This window comes from Tigriopus californicus, chromosome 9 (genome assembly GCF_007210705.1).
Source record: "Tigriopus californicus strain San Diego chromosome 9, Tcal_SD_v2.1, whole genome shotgun sequence".
In the NCBI taxonomy this organism is placed as follows: domain Eukaryota; kingdom Metazoa; phylum Arthropoda; class Copepoda; order Harpacticoida; family Harpacticidae; genus Tigriopus; species Tigriopus californicus.
The window spans coordinates 6,630,543-6,648,731 of NC_081448.1; the positions used below are offsets into that span (position 1 = coordinate 6,630,543).

Below are 18,189 nucleotides of genomic sequence, written 5' to 3' on the forward strand. Positions count from 1 at the left end.
GCTTGACGTGGTTAGACATTTTGCTCCAGATCTATCTCAATATTTATCAATTGCTTGTCTTGCAATCAAAGCTCAGGATCCTCTTTCTCCACGTATCATGTAACTGATGTTTGTCGAAGAAGTCGGAGAGGTGAATGAGGAGGCATACTTATGTTTTTAATCTCCTTCGGCGAATTAAAAAGAGACATAAATTGAATCAATTTACGATAGGATTAAATGGACAATTTTTGCACTTTCATCTCCATTTTCGGCAACCGAGGAATCTTATAGACTTGAATAAACAAATATGTACACCTGACATGTCGAGGCCACTTTGTTGCACATAAGGCTCCCTACAAACAATTCAGTAGATGGCATGATGAAGCACTAGGTACAGTGCCATACGACATGGTCCCATATGAATTAGAAGAGTTTGGATACCACACGCAATCTAAAAAGTTTTTGTTCCCCGTGAGGAAATCGTAGGATGACATGACAATTATGCTCAAACCTAGTCCCACTAGTATGCAACCAACAAAAAGGTGCTCTTGGAGAGATTTTTTTCTAAAGTTGTGGTCGATTTTCGTGTTTTCCCAATATCCTGGCCAAGCGCTCTCTAGAGTGTGTACTGTAGTGTTTGTTCCATATCCATACAATAGGATCGAGAATCCGCGGTTGCCAGCAAAACACGCTAAAATTTGAAGTTTCATTACCAAAAAAGCTTGCCGCAAAAAAAGAATCTGTCAAACTTTCTTGCCTTCCAACGGCAGTTTGATTAAACAGACCCCTTCTCCATTAAACAATTGTTAATATCCATATGTTTGAAAGTGGTTTATTTTTCAATGACTAGAAAAGGCGGCCCAAATTATTGAACCGGTAAGTGTACATTGTAGTATTGATTTCATGGAGACGATGATAACAGTATAATAATGATAATTATAGTTATGAAACTTTCGGTCAATTTGACCAAACCTTTGAGAACAAAATCGGGTATGAAACTCAAAGATATCACAGAAAAACAACGCGAAACAAAGGCGAAAAGAGACGTCATGATGATTGCTGAGGGGCACATGGAGATGGCTACACGGTGGTCACACTGAGTAGAACAGGATCCAAAGATTGAGCCCTTGGCGGCGAGTTCTCATTAGGATGCGGAGGAGGCTGTTGTTTTGGTTGAGGTTGACAGAGATGCTGTGACAAATGGGTCAACCCTTTGGGAGAGATGGTACTTCCTGGGCACAATCCTGGCGAATCATTGTCAACAGAAGAAGCATGTGTTTGCTTTTGATGATCGGGATGATGCTGTTGTTGATATTGATGTTGTTGTTGGTGTTGTTGTTTCGGTTGCTGTTGTTGTTGGAGATTGTTTTTGGCTTGGATCAAGGCCAATTGCTTTCTCCGGCGCTCCTTGGCTTGCTCTGAGTGATGTTTCCGCTCCTCTTTGGACCAATATTTGCCAACCTGTTGAAAGGAAATGAGGATTACAAAAATGTTGATGACAACAACAACAGCGGAGAAGTGATGACGTCGTCAAAGTAACATAATAATCTATAATTGACCCAATGATGGCTCGTTACAAAAATGTTTTTGTCTTCAACCAAAACTCCTCAAAATATGGGAAAAACTATTTTGGCCGAACCAACTTCAAACGACTGGTTTAAAAAGACATGCAATGATGACAATCAAGCTTGTTTTCACGCTCGCAGTGACGGACGCACTTGCTCGCCAAATCAGGTCAGACAGATTAACTCATTTCATGAGGGACTGTTTTGAAAAACATGTGACGAGTGTATTTCAAAATCTGAACTTCACTACGATTTCCTTTCCCTGTTTTCACTCGGGCTAAGGACTTTGAAGGAGCAAGGACTTTGAATAGCATTACAAGCTACCACAGTGTAAGTAAACGACACTGGACTCTGGGAGCCAAATTTCCCGTTTGCTACTTCTCGCTGTTTTGGGCGCTGTTTTAGCTGTAGTAATAACTAGAAATGAAGGATGGAACTCATGGGCTAATGAGTTACGAAGAGGTCTACAAGGTACATTGGCCTCCTTTGCCACCATGAAACCCGAGGAGCTAGAGTCACAGGATATTTTCCGCAAAAGTCGGTCGAAAATCCGCTTCATTACCACATGCATAGAGCTAATGGAAAAACACTCTCAGAATGGAGCTTAGCCGTTGTTGCGTCTCTTTAGTGTGTCAACATAGACTGACTTCACGTCTCAAAGTTGGGCACCTATCTCTTGTACTTGGATGTATTACCTTGAGTTCTGACATGTTATCATCATCCGTGGTGAGGCCACTGCACCGTTCCTCGGCCAACTTTTGAGCCCTCTCCTTCAAGAGTCGATTCCGAGCGGGTCGGCGAGTCACGTACCGAGTCCCATCAGGACGAATCTTCACTTTCCATTCCCAACTATTCTCGTTGGTATCCGCCGAGTTTGGAGGTGGGGGTGGAGCTTGGAAAACTGGGCTGGAACGACGGTTGACCACATTGTTCTTTAGCAGGATTTCTTGTTGAAGTCGCATGGTGTCATGGAGATTCTCCAAGTTGGTGTACATGATGTCATTGGGTAAAGGAATCGTTGGGGTGGGTGGGTTGAGATTCAAAGGGCGCGGCATGGTTCCTTTGAGGGGCATCTTAGCTGGCATGTTCACTCGGTTGGTCTTCTTCTTTTCCGGTGCCTTCTTTACGAGTGATAGCATGGATCCAGTTTGATTTGACAGTTGTAAAGTAAGTCCCTGATGACTCGATATGGATCGACTTGGAGGAGGCTTAGATGGGCCTTTGGTTGAGATAGTTGGGGTGCTTTGGAATCCATGCTCATCACAAGTGGACTTGAGCCATTGCTCGACTTCTTTGATTTTTGCCGACCGATTGCCATCTTCCCGCTCACCTTCAAACCCGTTCTCAGTTGGATTCTTGTTCTTATCGTACTTATTCAGACTGGTGGAACGAATTAAACGATTAACGCCTTGATACTTGGAATCGCTCGATTTGGACCTGCTTCGAGATTTCTGTTGCGGGTGGTTGAGAGGAAGATGTTTTGCCTTCAATTGATGATGCTGGCTGTTATTGATATTGAACGAAGCTCTTTTAGGAGAACTCTGCATCTTCTTCAAGGAATCCACAGGCAAACAGTAGACCTCCTCGTTTTCACTCATCTCGGGAATAGTCTCGTAAATGGGCTCGTTCAGTGACTCAAGATGATGAAAGGAATGTTGTTGTTGCAAATATATTCGGCCATTGTTATTGGCAGTCATGGCCTCGCAGTCGAGCCGAATGTCCTTAAGCTTCTTGTCAACATAGTACAGCTCTTTATCAATATTCATGACTTCTTCATTTTCGTCTTCCAAAGAGTCTTCAGGATTGCGACCCTGTGCACTCTTCGAAATGACGGCATCCTTTGAAGGGGACATGGCACTGTCTCCGGTACGTGAGGAGGACGTTGACGAGCTCGACTTGCTCGTGTTCAGATCAGCATGGCCGCTATCTCGGGAGCTCGAGCTGCCTTGTCTGACCTTCAGATGTGTGTCACCGGGATGATAAGAGGTCGAGCCATTGGATGATAATGAGGTAATGTACTCCTCATTGTTTTTAAGGTGTAGAAGGGAGTTGTCTCCACTTTCTGTGGACACCCTTGGGTTAGTTGTCAAACTATCCACATTTCTTCCGTTCTCCTCCTCGTTCAAATTTTCGTCATTGAACACAAAGTCATCACCGTTAGCACTACTGCTACCTGCTTGGTAATGAATGGGTGGACGAGCCACCAACAGGCTAATGTCCCCCTGGCTGTGCAAGAAGATTTCCTGGGCCTGCACTTTAGTCTTAATGTCCTCACCATTAATCTGAAAACGGAAATGAAGTCAATAATTCACTTGCGCTAGAAAACGGTCTAGCGCTCTGCAGCTGCCAGGCTTCCTTAGCTAAGAAGAAGAAGAAGAAGTAATTAAGCTAATGGCAGCACTCTCATGTTTGGCTTGCAATAATGCACCACTACCCAGTACCCACCCACCTGAATGATTTGATCCCCGAGCTTGAGTCGGCCATCTGAAGCGGCGAGTCCTTCTGGATGGATGTCATCGATAAAAATGTCTGTTTGGCCATCTTCCGCATCTGTCTCGTAACAGAGGGTGAGGCCGAGACGCTCATTCGCCGAAGATCGTTGCAAAAGGACCTCCTGGAACATGGCAAGAACAAATATCTGTTAGAAAAAAGTTGATAGTGATTTTCCTTCCCACTCTTCAAGGGGAAATGGAAGCTTGGCCCAATTTACAATTGAGCTAGGCTTCTCCAACCCATGAAAGGGACTATTTTCCTTCCATTTCCCGTTGCTGGCTAACAAAGGACTTGCAAAAGATCGCGAGCGACTCGCGGATGGCGACGTCTATTGAATAAACGAGATTTGCCACCACTGCGAAGCCCATATCCCCCGAAAGACCATCATTTCTTTCGTTCTCCCTTCCTTTTCCTCCTCCTCCTCCTCCTCTTGATGCTTTGCTCCTTCCTTTGGGGAACTTGCCCTACTACGGATTTGCCGTGGAAATCTTCAACAACGATAAGGTTTAGAGCAAGCCAGGCAAGCAAGTAAGCAAGCAAAGAGGGGAGGGAATGGCAATAGCAATGAGGAAATAAACGAGATTCCACGGTTATCCTTGCATTTCCAACATCAAGCGCAAACAGCCGGTAAATGATCTTTGGATGAGCAGATATCTGCATCACTTTCTTAGCTTTTCCCGTCCAGGACACTCTGAAAGTGCGCACAGACCTTGCCTTTATTTCTCTCTCGGCACCCACTCCTATCAATGTTTGTTCAAGTTGAGCCATCAATGGAGAAAAACATTTCTGGTGATGTGTTTCTCGTTCAAGACGGACAGCCTCCCTATGTTGGCCTTTTTCCCGACTAATCTCATTAGGCAACAGCATTCGTTTTTATTAAATTGCAAACATTAAGACACTCACATTTGTCATGGCCTTGGACTCGATCATCTTTATCTTGCAATAGTTCTGTAGGTGCTGCTACTTGCGAACTTGCGAAGGGTGCTATGAAATCTAGCTACTACATACACGTCGTCCCTCCTCTAGTCACTTGGCACATTTGGTGTTTGCTCAAAAACGAGGTTTGTGGTCAGACTGTCGACCTGATTTCCCCAAATGATCTCTCCGTCCCCCTCCATTCTCCCACTGCCCAGCCTGACGAAAATGTGGTGCCTCTTTTTCATTTGAGAAGAATATGCAAGTGTTGAAAGAGATCATTATTACCTCGTAATCAAGAAAGGGAAGAAGTAAGTCGTCCCGAGTGGGCGAAGTTGGGAGATCAATCCCGCCAAGAACAACCTCGGTTTGAATGGCGATGGAATTGCCAATATTCTCCGACGGGAAATAGCAGGAATTCCGTTTTGAAGAGTAGGCAGAGTTGTTGTTGTTGTTGCTGCTGTTGTTGTTGTTACAATTGTTGTTGCCTCCCCCTCTTGTGCTTTGAGTATTCGTCATGCTCGATGGGGTCGAGGACGAAGTGGGATTACGACGCAAAACTTCGACCGTGATGGGCTCCTGGGCTTGGAGGAAAGCCTCCATGGCCTCTTCGTGTGTAGATTGGGAGACATCACGTCCATTGACCTGGAAATGGAAAGAGGAGACGATGGTGAAGATTGAATCTTGTGATGGAATGTTCACGTTCTGGCCTGACCGACCAAACTTCAAACTCCAATCGAAGGGATCAATATCCCACCACCAACGATTGGAATGATAACGATCAGATTTGATGTTTCATTCAAGCACCACGATATGGTCCAGAATCAATCGCTGAATCGATTTGACTTGGCTTTTGGCCTGAGTGTAGTTGATCAGTAATGCTCTGCGATAAAGTGCAAAGGGGTTAGGAGAAGGTGAGAGCCAGCCAGCCAAGATAGAAAGAGCCAAGAGGATCCGATAAGCCGATTGATTTTCTTCCCCTTCAACGACAATAGACCATAAAATCACCTTCAAATGTGCTTGGTTCTCTTCTAAGACGCAAATCCCAGAGTTCTCGGTCCTGATATCAACTTCAGTGTGCTGTCAACGCACACTATAGATCGAGCCTTAGGTTTGGCTCATGAAACTCGTGGAGAAATGCTTTCAAGTTCATCAAATAAGTGACACAAACAAGGCCCGTCACACCTTGGAATATTTTTCTCTTCAATTGACCTAATTACTCTTAGAATCCCTCTCCCGTCGCTCAGTTTGAAGTGCTACTACTAGTAGTAGTCACTCGTATGTCATCTGACGACGTCATGATGCGCCCGCCTTCATTGTTTGACGTCTTTTGACGAGTAGTCATGAGCTCGTTCCCGGCACCTTCCTTTTGATCACTACCGGTATTGCACTTCTGCCTCATAGCTCAACCTTGCCATCTGTCTTTCATTTTGGCGCTCGATACACATACTACGGTACACACAAACATAAAGTATACATACTACGTACATACGAACACATCTCCCATACCTGCTCCCGTCAGATGTTTTGACACGCATACTTGGGAAATGCCTTTGGTTGAACATGTGGTACAACTCGTCTGTCCATCATTCGTTTGAACCCGGTGGGGGATCAAAAGAGTATCTTGCCACTTACACTCGTATTATTATTATTATCATCATCGCTCTCTCTTTGGCTCCCGACCAAGTGAACGGTGGTACTCGTAGGTAGGTACATCCAAGCGATACCAAACTCCACCAACACCACCAGCTCATGAAACGCTTTCAAATCGAATCAAGGAGCGTGTCAGCGGAAACATCTGGCAACTTTATCAACGACGGAGTTCAGAACCAATCGTGAGTGAAAGTGTGACGAAAGCCCTGATCAAATTAGGAGACTTCCGGGCAATATGTGAAACAAAGCAAACGATATTGAAAAAGATCCAGTGCACTCTCTCAAATGAGATCATTCTTGAACACCCATAAAAGTATATTTCAAGAATCAGACTAACGCTAGGGTTCAATAAACGTCAGCCAATGCAGATGAAACAATTCGCAAAAACTGTCTCTTCCGACCGACCGATTCAACCGCAGAATGGAAACCTGACACATCTGTCGGATAAAATGGAAACTTTGGGTAACTGATAGCCGGCAACGATATTAGTAAGCGGGTACGTTTTGGAAATATAGAAGATAAAGCAAGGTATCATATTGACGGATAAGAAGGACAATAAATGTGGTGCCAACCTTCAGTACAAAACAAGGTGGGTGAAAGGAAAGTAATTCTGAATCGATCATTCGTCATAAACTGACATTTAGTCACTGTCACCCAAAGCAGATCAATAAAACGTATCAGGAGAGGAGAGTCAGTCTCAGTTGAATAAAAGAGTAATTGATAGGGCAGGGCAGTCCATTCTCCAAGAAATGTTCCCTGTAAATGAATGAATAAATGGAAACGCGAAAGAATTCTCTCGATTGATTGGTCCAACTCATGCAACGAACTTGCCACTTTTCAACTGAGACCCAACATCTTGACCACCACTATGATAGTAGTCTAACTCAATCGATGATTACATTTTAATGAGTTCAAAAGCTTATTACCAATCAGTGATCAATACTATTAGTTTGTTTTGTGAGCATATGCGAATTGTAGCTACTCCAATTAATGTGCCGCCCAACGAATTAAGTTACAGTAATCACGTTTATCTATGAGCATATCAAATAATGTCAATGTAATTGCAGTTCTGAAAAGATGTACAGTGCCCTAGACTTAAACATGTGCAATGTCCGTCTGCATTCTTCAATATGTAATTACACGCTCTGAAGGTAAGTGAATGAACACGTGCTAACCTTCTGGGAGGAGAGCATTGGTCAAGCTATGCCAAATATGACATGAAGTCCATTGACGAATTCCATTGTGGTTGAGTGATTTGACATCTCGCATCTGTTTGGCCGAATGGAAAACAAATCCTAGAGGAAAAGACACTAGGACACTGTCTACCACAGATTGAGTGGGGAGCAAGAACACTAACAACCATAACGGATTCTCCCATTGCAGAATTACACAATCACTCCGGCTGCTTGTTGACTTTCAAAACCACACGAAGGCGTTCGCCAATGCAAAAAAAGTAAAAACAGCGGTCTCTCATTCTGAGAATGGGGTGGTGGTGATGATGGCAATTCTGACTGAGGCAGAAGCTAGCCATTTTGAGCTGTTAGAAATATCGCCTCTCTAGAACCGAGATATCAAACCCTGATAATTCAACAAAAACGTCGCTGCGAACAAACATATGGCAGACACCCGAAGCAATGGGAGCCAGTAGTCAGTTCATACTCGGTATAGCATGTAGTAGCGTTAGTGCACATGATGACTCTGGCAGGTTCTGACTCGCTTCATGATATCAACATATTGTGAGTCGAGAAGGGTGTTCATGAGGGAGCCTTGATCTTCCGATTTAAAACATTGGATTATCATGTGGATCTCATCACTAATATCATTGCTATGAACGAGGGGGGTCGCTCCAATTCAATGGACTACGAAACGATCACTGGGCCACTGGGTAGATGGTTTTGTAGTTTTCTCCGTGGCAAATGCCATTTCAGTATCTAGGTGGTGCTATCAGATATTAGAATACATGAATCAAATGAGAGTGAGCTTCTCATGCTTCTAGTACGGTTTCGTCAATAAGAAGCAAGTAGGCAGGCTTTGGCAATGACTGTTCTCAAAACGAGGAAGCACAGAACAAGTTTTTACCATCACCTTTCTGGCGGAAGTCTGATGCCAAGATGATTTAGATTTTACAATCTCCCTCACTTGATGGGTAAAGGGGGATGTGTGTTATTTTGTAACAGAGGGTGGGATGGTGGGAGTGCTTTTTGGTGAAGGCGTGAAAACTCCATCATCAATATCCACACCCCATAAATCTGAAGATAGATCTCGTTTGTGATGGTGATGGTGATAGCAGTCCGAGTCGTCTCATCATCGTCTCATCCTAGTATGCGCTCTTTTCCTCGCTGATTGAGGTATGAACAACAACAGTATGTGAGCAGTCGACTAGCACATTGTACACATACTGTGGTGCAGAATGTGGTAAGCTCGTTTGTTCATGGAGCACCCCAGATATTGGCGGGACTTGGGGAGGATGTACGGAATTCTCTTCATTTCGGTTCCAATCTCTGGGGGTTTGTTACCATTTCCATCATCGAATGGTTGATGAAATTGGAAGGCCAATAGGGTGTCTCAAAAGGATCAATCTGATCAAGAACTCGGCACAACGTGTCAAGATAAATCGTTTCCGCTCTGACTGCCGCCATGATAGCCATGCAATTTGTTAATCATCTAAAACGGATTTTATCGGCCCCGGTCTGAGCTGGCCAATCTGGTTCGATTTTTGCCGACTGCTCGCTCCCCAATGGATAGCTTGTGTCAATTCCAAAATGGTTGCGAAGATTTGTTTTAATGCTTGAAAGCTTCTACAGTAATGGAATATTTTAGCCAATGTCTCGTCGTTCAGTGATTCAGAGCCTCTCAAGTCATTTGACACCAGCTCGAGATATACTGAAATATCGAAAGACCCTCGAGCTCCAGTCGCTAGTCTAAAGCAAGAAAAAGCTTCAGCTTGTGGACAAAACTTTTAAATAACTCTAAAACTAACGGAAGAACTTGGTTTTATTCTGTGAGAGCCTTTTTCTTAATCAGGATGAGGTCCATCTTTGGCTCCCAAGATATCAATAACTTGCGTCTCTATTACTGAAGACTCGAACTAGGGATCCTCAAAGGAAAAAATGAGCATTGGTGGTCCAAGATCTTTTCGTTCGATGAATGCATACCCATAACTCCTAGACTCGTATCTAGCTCCTAAAATAGTCGTTCTGTGCATGTGGCATCCATCTCATTGTGTTTCCATGAGTCATCCTGATCTAACTGACTGAGTCCGTTCTCCCCCAAAAAGAAAGAACGAAGGGTGGCGATAACTGATGAGTTAGTAGGGTCGGTCGGTGGGTTTTGGGAGGACCATCCTCCGAGGCTTGGTCTCTGTATATTGTACAACTGAAGGAGGATGCGGAGGATGCGGAGGAGGAGGAGGAGGAGGAGGCGAAGGCAACAACGGATGGGAGCGAGTGTAGATGAGGGTAGAATGCGCAGAATCTGTCCTTATAAGGCCAGACTTGGGGTCGTCTCGTTCGCCTCGAAGCAAGCAAACCTTGAGCCAAACAATGTGTACCATGTTCTTTATTGGGAATGATGGAAAACGACCAAAGTATTCCATGGAGACGGAGGCATGCAAAAGGGCGATGGAGTAGGATGAATCAAGACAAGGCGAGAATCTTGAAAACTTTATAGCCTCTACTTGGCAGGTCTGACCGATCAACGCCCGCGGAATTTTTCTCTTCTGAATTTGGAATGGATCTCCGCAGAGCGAGGTAACAAAATGTGGGGTTTGGGTTGAAATTTCCTCACTTTAAATTTGGCATCAATCATATTCGACAGGTTGACCTAGCTCGCGGAATAGTAATGGTAGAAATTCTTTCATTGGACGCTGGTTGTAGAGTTGATCTTTTCTCTGTATGGAGAAGACAGCCCCGTCATAAACGTGTTCAGATGTTGAGAGACATGCTAACGATAGAAATGGCTCTGGCTCTTCCACAGAGGTCTCTTAATTGGTAGGTATTCAAAGATGTCACGTTTGTCAGATAAAAACTTTGGGAATCCTCTTTAGGCATGCAGAACATAAAGATCTTACTTGAAGCTAAATGAAACCCAATCAGCATAAAAGCCCTAGCGATCTTGTAGCGAGGATTTCAGTAACTACTGTTAAGGAGTCGGTTGCTAAATCCATGACCATTTTGAGTCAATGTGCCCCTCACCTCTTGGTCCTCATCACTGATGAGAAATCAGCAACGAGAATTTTTATTTGAGCCCTCGAGGTTCAACCCTCGGTAATCGTAATGAGCATGGGAAAAAGAAGGAGATATTTTATTATACAAGATACTATAGTTACATACATGGAGACGAAAAGAGAGAAAGAGAGAATGGTCATTTTCGGACGGGGAGAAACTTCTTGCCTAAAGCTAAAAATGGGTAGAATAAAGGCTCATCCGTCATTGGACGCTGACGACTTTGACCGTCTCATTCGACCTGACGACAAATGGCTATCACATCATTCATTCATGCCCATATCTGTCGTTTTGTTGGGAGACTCAGCCAAATGACGGAGATTTTGAGCTGAGAAACATCCAAAGTTTTTCGAAAACCATTTTCACGACGATCGTAGACTCGCTGGCCCCCAAAAAAAGAAGCCACCCAACTTGCCAACTCGGATTGAACAAGCATGAATTCAACGGTGAGTCGGCCAGGTAGGCCTCGTGCAAAAATAGTGTATCATTCTGCGCGTTTCATGTCATTGAGCAAGTCTCTCGAGTACAATGTATGTGCGTAGCTGCTAAACCGAGACTAATTATGGTGGGGCCAGAAGAAAATTATCATTGGTAGAAACAATTGTTCAAAAGATTAGCCAACCCTTTCTCATTCGGGACCGCGACGTTCCCTTGTGCCTGTTATGCTTAGAGTAGCCAAAGAAAGTCACGTGAACATGCGTGTTTGAGTGAAGAATGTGCAGTGTTTATGTGGACGAAAATAGCTGTTGGTGTGTGGTCCTTTAAATTGGTGATTGTCCAACTTGGCCATTGACGTCGACCTAGGCTCGATCTATCCATCAATCTTGGAGCCAACACTGCAATCACAGCCCAGGTAGAAACAAGGAGAAAATAACTAGAAAATATCAGTTCAAACGCTTCAATCAAAAGTGGAAAATGGTAGACCAACCTTTTTTTGTTGCATTGGAATTATCATTTTCCAACATCATCCGCTGATTTTTCTCCTTCCAAGCTAGAACTGGCTGAATGACTGAATGCGTGAGTAGTTCTGTCATCTGGTTTATGAATGTCCCGTGCCATTTTATAACATAACGAACCTTCGAATCCAAGGGAGATTTTTGTCTTTTCCCATTCGGCGAATTTGAACTTGAAATGATAACTGGCCGAGAGCAGCGTGGCATTGAGCCACTTTTAGAGCGTTTAGAGGGTGCTTTTGTTTCATCTGCTTGATTTTGACACGTCAGGTTTTAAGGGCCTTTTCCCCGAGCATGATTGTGTTTACTCAGAGTTGAATGAAGTTTGGCCCGTCAGCAAATGAGAAAATTGCAAATTGCCTTGAGTGGGATGACACAAATCACCACCATTATTTATCAGGCTGCAAAACCAACAAGGAGGAGACGGCTCTATTATGAAGCTTGAACAGACCTCTGAAGACCAGGATGATTGAGCTAAACCTAAACCAAGATGATGGTCTCCCTAAAAACTGTAGGTCCGTTTGAACCAAAGTCTAGGTAGACTCCCCAGAACTGTTGTTTGCCGTGTTGTCGTGATTTTGACCATAATTACGGTTGATGATGAACTTGGCAGCAGTGCATCAACAGCAGCTATTGTACCACCTGCCAGACCTCCACTGCCAAATGGTTCTCTCGCTGAAGATTGATGCATTTATCTACTGTTTACCAACCATGCTTAGTCTGAATTTCAGACTTAGCGCTTTTGGTAAGACTGTGAACTGATTCTCGATTTGATGCTGTTGTATGGGCCCTGAACGATTTCTCCATTTCTCAGCTGATTTATCATCCATTTATATTGCCGTTAAACCAATAAAAAATAATGCCTGTCATATGATTATAAGTCACATCATTTTGGCATTTATGTTATCAATCTCGCAAAAAGAAAAAAAAACACAACAACTTTCATTTGGAGCAAGAAGCGGTCGGGTCGTTGGATTCGAGACTTTTGACTTTTCTAACGCCACTGTTTTCGTTTCGATGTTGTTGTGTCGCAACAAGAATTGTTCTTGTACGAATTAATTAAAAGTTGGCAACAGCAAGTGTGGGGCGCCCAAGGGAACAATTTAGTGAGGCTAGAAGAGGCAATAAAAGTCATATGAGACCGTTGGAGCACGGGGTGTCGTGGGATGGCTCGATGTTTGGGGGAGGTCCGTATTTAGCCTCAACTGTGGGTCGTCCTAGCTTCCCCCATGTTTTCTTATAGATATGGTTCTCGTTTGTTATCTTTGTGGTTTTTGTTTCCAGGGTAAGGGAAAAAACTTGGAAGAAATGAAAACCACTCGTGTTGGTTTAATGGTCTAGGATCTCAAAAGTTAACTCACGGAGTGGCTGAATGAGCACAAGCACACCAAATTTGTAATGGCTTTTCCCTTTGAGCCAAGCGTGTTTTTTTCTAGCTTCAACGGGGATGTTGACGAGGCCAGGTTGAGATTAATGGATGAACCAAATACTGTCTCATTAGCTTATCTAGGTGTCAGATTTTTCGACTTAATTAGTTTAATGGGTGTATCTCATGTGGTTCAAGATCTCATGTCGTCATCTCACTCGTTTAAATCCTCACAAAGGAACATTCACAGAGCTCGGTGGAGACCGATCTCGTCTGTGTGGCCGCCCACTCTCAGAGTTGTCTGTAGTGGATAGGACTGGTACTGTGCAGAATAGTCGGAACACCATCTCAAGAAGATTGTCGTCGCAAAATCGGTTTTGTTGATCTTGGCCATTTTCTCACACTTCACAATGAACGAAGGGGTTGAATGGAATAGGATTCACAAAGAATAAAAGGAAAACCAATTCTTTTGAGTTGTCAAGAATGAATCCAAGTTTCCGTATCTCTTCCGAATCCCACTTTAGAATCGTTCAAGTGGAAAGGATCCCCGAAGAAAGAAACTTGGCTATTCTTGGCCAAGGTCTAAAAAGGTTTTCTAGACGTTTGTCCGGGCTTCAAATTATCGTCCAGGGGGGTTCTTAGTCTTTACCGTAGAGTAACTAAAGTGGCCAAACAAAGAGGATTTGTTAACGGTATTATCGAGTTTACTCATTTTATTTGCTCTGATCAATCCGAAAGGTATCTCTCCACCCTCAATATGTTGATAGACTTTCATCAGTCTTGCAATTGCAATTTCAACTTCTTAAAGCCAAAAAGTCGTAAATTGAAGGTTTATCTTTCTTGTCATTAGCTATGAGGCAAGCTAGAAGAATGGCCAATTTTCGTCCAACTAGAGTGCCTCCAATCTTGAATTCCGACCAAAGCCAGCCACCAATTCCGTGCTAATGCGATCAGTCAAGTGTGGTGCGGAAGAGGAGGCAGAAAATTAATATTTGTGGTTGGATCCATCCCAGCTCTTTGAAGGGTTGGCCACATACAAACCTTACCGGCATCACTAGCCTGCCTCCCCGTCGAAAGTTACTTACTGAGCCTTGACTCTTCAACGCTTGATTTATTGGAAGTGATTTCAAGGAAACTCTCAGCGGCGTCTATTGTGCCAGCCACCTATTTTGTGAATTCAACACATTTTCCAATGATTAAAAGCCAATGACTTGATTTAAAGATCTCACAAGAGGGCCATAAACGAGGAAGCCTTCACCCACTCGCTATCCTCCTATTCGACTCCTCCTTCATCATGATCTCGCTCTCACTCACTCATAATTGCTCAATTCAAGCCATTTAGGATCAAATTGAATTCCTACACGAATGTGCCTCGTGCATGAGCACAAAAGGCAAAAATCCAATTCCATCTTGGCCAAGGCCGACAATCGGACCAAGAACAGAATTGCCATTTGCATAATCAAAAAAATGGGATTGCGCCTTTTTGCGTTTTACTATCCTTTAAGGGGATTATTCACCTTGGGAGTGGGTAAACGTTGTTTCAGTAGAATGAACGCATGGCAGAGGTTTGGCAAAAAATGGAAAATCCACACGCAAACCGCATCAATTTCTTTGTTTTAGAAAGTTGACAAGTTGGTTTCGATTTCATCTTTGAATATTGATTGATTCTAGTGGCAATATTTTACGACACTTGATGCTATTTTAGCGGTTATCAAACCACCACAGAGCAACGGCACCAATGTTTAGATCCACCTCATCTGTCAATATCTTCCATGTCAAGACTTGTCATTTACGAGAGTGCTCCCAGTTTGAAAAAAAGAATACTCAAACTCACTCATCCGCACCATCACCCCCTTCGTGAAAACTCAACTCTTCTCAAAGTTTTCTCATTTTTTTCCTTATCGCACTCCAAAGTGGCCGTTGTTACCTCCATCTGGGAATCCAGCATCCAATGCAAACTTCTAACTCAAACTCTCGATGTCCAGAGACGAAGTCAGCAGCAGACTAAGTATACTGTAGAACACATTTTACCGTAGCTCATGTTAGCTTTTCTCTGGAAAACGAACGGCTGCAAAGTTTATTTCATCGTTCGCAAAATCAACTTCTACAGTATAACTTTCTGCACGACTATTGACAGTTCAGTAAGATCCAGGCACTTTTGACACAAAACTGATTATTTCACCAAATTGTTCATCACAGGTTCTTAAGCCCGTTTAGGGTGATAACCTTGAACTTTTTTTCCAAATAAGACATCGTGTAATCTTCCTACCTTTAAAATGACAAAATCCATGGTGTTTATCTTTCTTGAAGCACGGGCAAAAAATGTCTCAATCACTTCATTGATAACACGATACCCAGAAACGAGGCATTGGCAAAGTGTATGAGGGCGATGATGATGATGAGGTTGTTGTTGATGAAGATGATGAAGACGGCGGCAGAACTGGATAGAACACAGAGCAAGGCATCAATTGGGAAGAGTAAGATACTATAAGATTCCAAACAACAGAGGATCAGAATATTTTGTATGACTTCCAACACTGGCTTTTCGAGTCTGCGTCTTTTCTTAGTCGTTGTTTCACTAACGAGAAGCTGATATTAAATCGCCGGCTCAACAACACCACTGTTTATCCTAAGTTGGAGAAATATCAGGACACCGATTCACTTTAAAAAGTGGGCCTCTTAATTTTTCATCACTTTCGGGCTTGTTTCACACTCATGAGCGAGGCCGACTTTAAAATTTATTGGCTATCAACGTTTTGATGTCAATCAATTCGTGTCGCTCTTCCGTGCTTCTTGCACCAAATCTCGTCTTGCACTAAAGTCTTGCGAGACTATTGAACTCGATAAGGCAACCAAGTCTCAGAACTACGTCCTGCATGTAGTTGTACAGATGAAGCGAAAGCGCTCTTCATCCCCCATTTCGATCTAAAAGCCTCCTCGATCAGCTGGAGATTTTCAGGGCATGTGAATGAGTGTGCCAGTTGTTAGCCCTAGCTGCTACCAGCGGGCAGCGTGTTCGTTAAGCAGAACGCACGTCCCCGTGCGAAGATCGGACAAAAAGCGCCTTTGAACCGGGCTCTGCGACAGCACGACGGTTCAAACGGCAAACTACTGCAATGCGATGTTCCACCCATCCACTGATTCGCTTTCAAAGGAACCCTCGGTTTTCTGATCCGGCCTCCCCTTCTTCTTGGATGTCATGATGAAGAAGCCGATGATCCCTGACAAAGGGTGCCTTCATCAAACGAAGAGAAGTCACTGGAGAGACAAAGATGTGCAAGAAGGGGGACTGGAATTATTTTGGGAGAGAGAGAGAGAGAGAGAGAAAACTTTTCCAATTTGCTAGTCTTCAAGTAGGACTAGGGACTCTTAATTGCCTTTGAGAACAGAACCTCATTTTCTGGCATTGAATTGGCAGAACCCAACGGGAAAACAGGGAAAGCCGACCCAGACGAGAAGGGCTTGCTTGCCCTCGATTGCCCTGATTCCATAATCACGGGCTCAGCACGTAATTTGAGTGCAAGCTCATTTGAGTTTGCTTGCATCGCTGGTCGCTCGGGAATACGAACAGGGCGATAATTGCACTCTTAGCATTGGACGACAAAGGAGAGGTCAAAATGCAATTAAACTGTTACCAAAAGGCAGGGATTATTAGAGTAATTGGTTTACACGTTTTTGCCATCAATTGATGGCATCGTCTGAAGAAATCATGATCGACTAAAAGAGCCCGACAGACTGATCATTCGGTCATTTACTGTGTAAATTACTTTGGTGACGTAAGGGAAGAAGACCCTTCGTCAATAATGTTCGTAAGAAGCCTTCAATTGATGAGCAAACATCAACGGATGGATGTGAATTCTGAGTAAGGATGCATTCGAGACTAGGTGCCAATGGACTCGAACGAACCATTGGCTTGATAGTAGGAGTGAAGAATTGTTCGCAAGACCATATTTGAGTATCTGACTTCGGGTGGTTGGTCTCTCTCAGATGTCGAAGCATTTGCAAGTTCAATGATAAATGGCTTGAATTGTACCCAGATTACAGTCCTAACATCCAAAGGGGCTTATTTTCTCCTCAAAATCTTTTCGTTTGCTTTGTCTGGCAGTCAGCCCACTTCGACTGGCTTGTGTGCGTACCAAACTTGGTAAAATGTACAGTAAAAGGGATCTCTCTTCCGCTGTTCTTTGTGATCTCAGTCTCGCTCTCGAGGGTCTGGAAGTCGCTATTAGCCGAGTCCATTATGAAAGTTAGTCATGGTAGATAAGGCCAGAACTAAACTTACCTGCACTGTGTTTACTGCTTACGAACCTAGCGATGGCCACATGTCTAACCTGGGTTGATGGAAAACGAGTCGACTCAATAAACGGATTAGCTATGATATGTTCAAATAATTGTACTATAAGGGAGCTCTAGAATATATAATTTAGATACAACTAGGTTGGCCTCTATTTATTTTTATCTCATTCAATGTCATAAGGAAAGCTCCCGGAGCAATGACGAACAAATACAAAGGATGAATCTGTGAATGGGTAATTTTCAGACCCCGTTGGACAAGACATTTCTGGATCGATTTTGCAAATCCATGTAGTAATAAGTTCAATAACCAAAAAAAGTGGTGGAAGCAATTATGGAGCGTGAAAAACGTCAGTTTTCATATTTTTGATGGCCCTCAATAGATCGTAAAAAGCAATCTGAGCCAAGGAGACTCAATATCATCCGTAGATACATTATTCTGTCGACAACTTTCTAAAGTTTGGATCATCCATGACACGGGTGGGTGGTGGTTTATTTTTCAATATATATATATCACGAGTGACAGCCTACATGGACAACTACATGGTCAGTCATCAGCCATCACTCTGTTTTAGAGCAGCACACCTGACAAGCACAATCAGCTTGTCATCCTTCCATCTCGTTGCAACATTGTAAGCATGATAAAAAGTCAAAACGATGCACTAAATCCACTAAATCATATCTTGATCCAGAAGGCCAAGCATTTTTCAGAGACCTCCAGAACCTCAACCTTCATCTTGGCACTCAAG

General features: G+C 43.4%; 1 protein-coding gene across 3 annotated transcripts; it reads right to left on the reverse strand.

Moving 5' to 3' along the window:
* Positions 1–795: 795 nt before the first annotated feature.
* Positions 796–16,339, reverse strand: LOC131887038 (E3 ubiquitin-protein ligase PDZRN3-like). Of its 3 annotated transcripts, none has more exons than XM_059235525.1 (5): positions 15,417–16,338; positions 5,241–5,597; positions 3,994–4,158; positions 2,240–3,826; positions 796–1,440 (listed from the first exon to the last, which is right to left on the reverse strand). In XM_059235525.1, the coding sequence occupies exons 1-5, from the start codon at positions 15,435–15,437 to the stop codon at positions 1,060–1,062; spliced, it is 2,511 nt and encodes an 836-aa protein (XP_059091508.1). In that variant the 5' UTR covers positions 15,438–16,338; the 3' UTR covers positions 796–1,059. The 3 variants fall into 3 exon arrangements, with proteins under 3 accessions (XP_059091508.1, XP_059091509.1, XP_059091510.1); XM_059235526.1 differs by lacking the exon at positions 15,417–16,338 and adding an exon at positions 5,961–6,095; XM_059235527.1 differs by having other exon boundaries at positions 1,210–1,440; positions 2,355–3,826; positions 15,417–16,339.
* Positions 16,340–18,189: the final 1,850 nt, after the last annotated feature.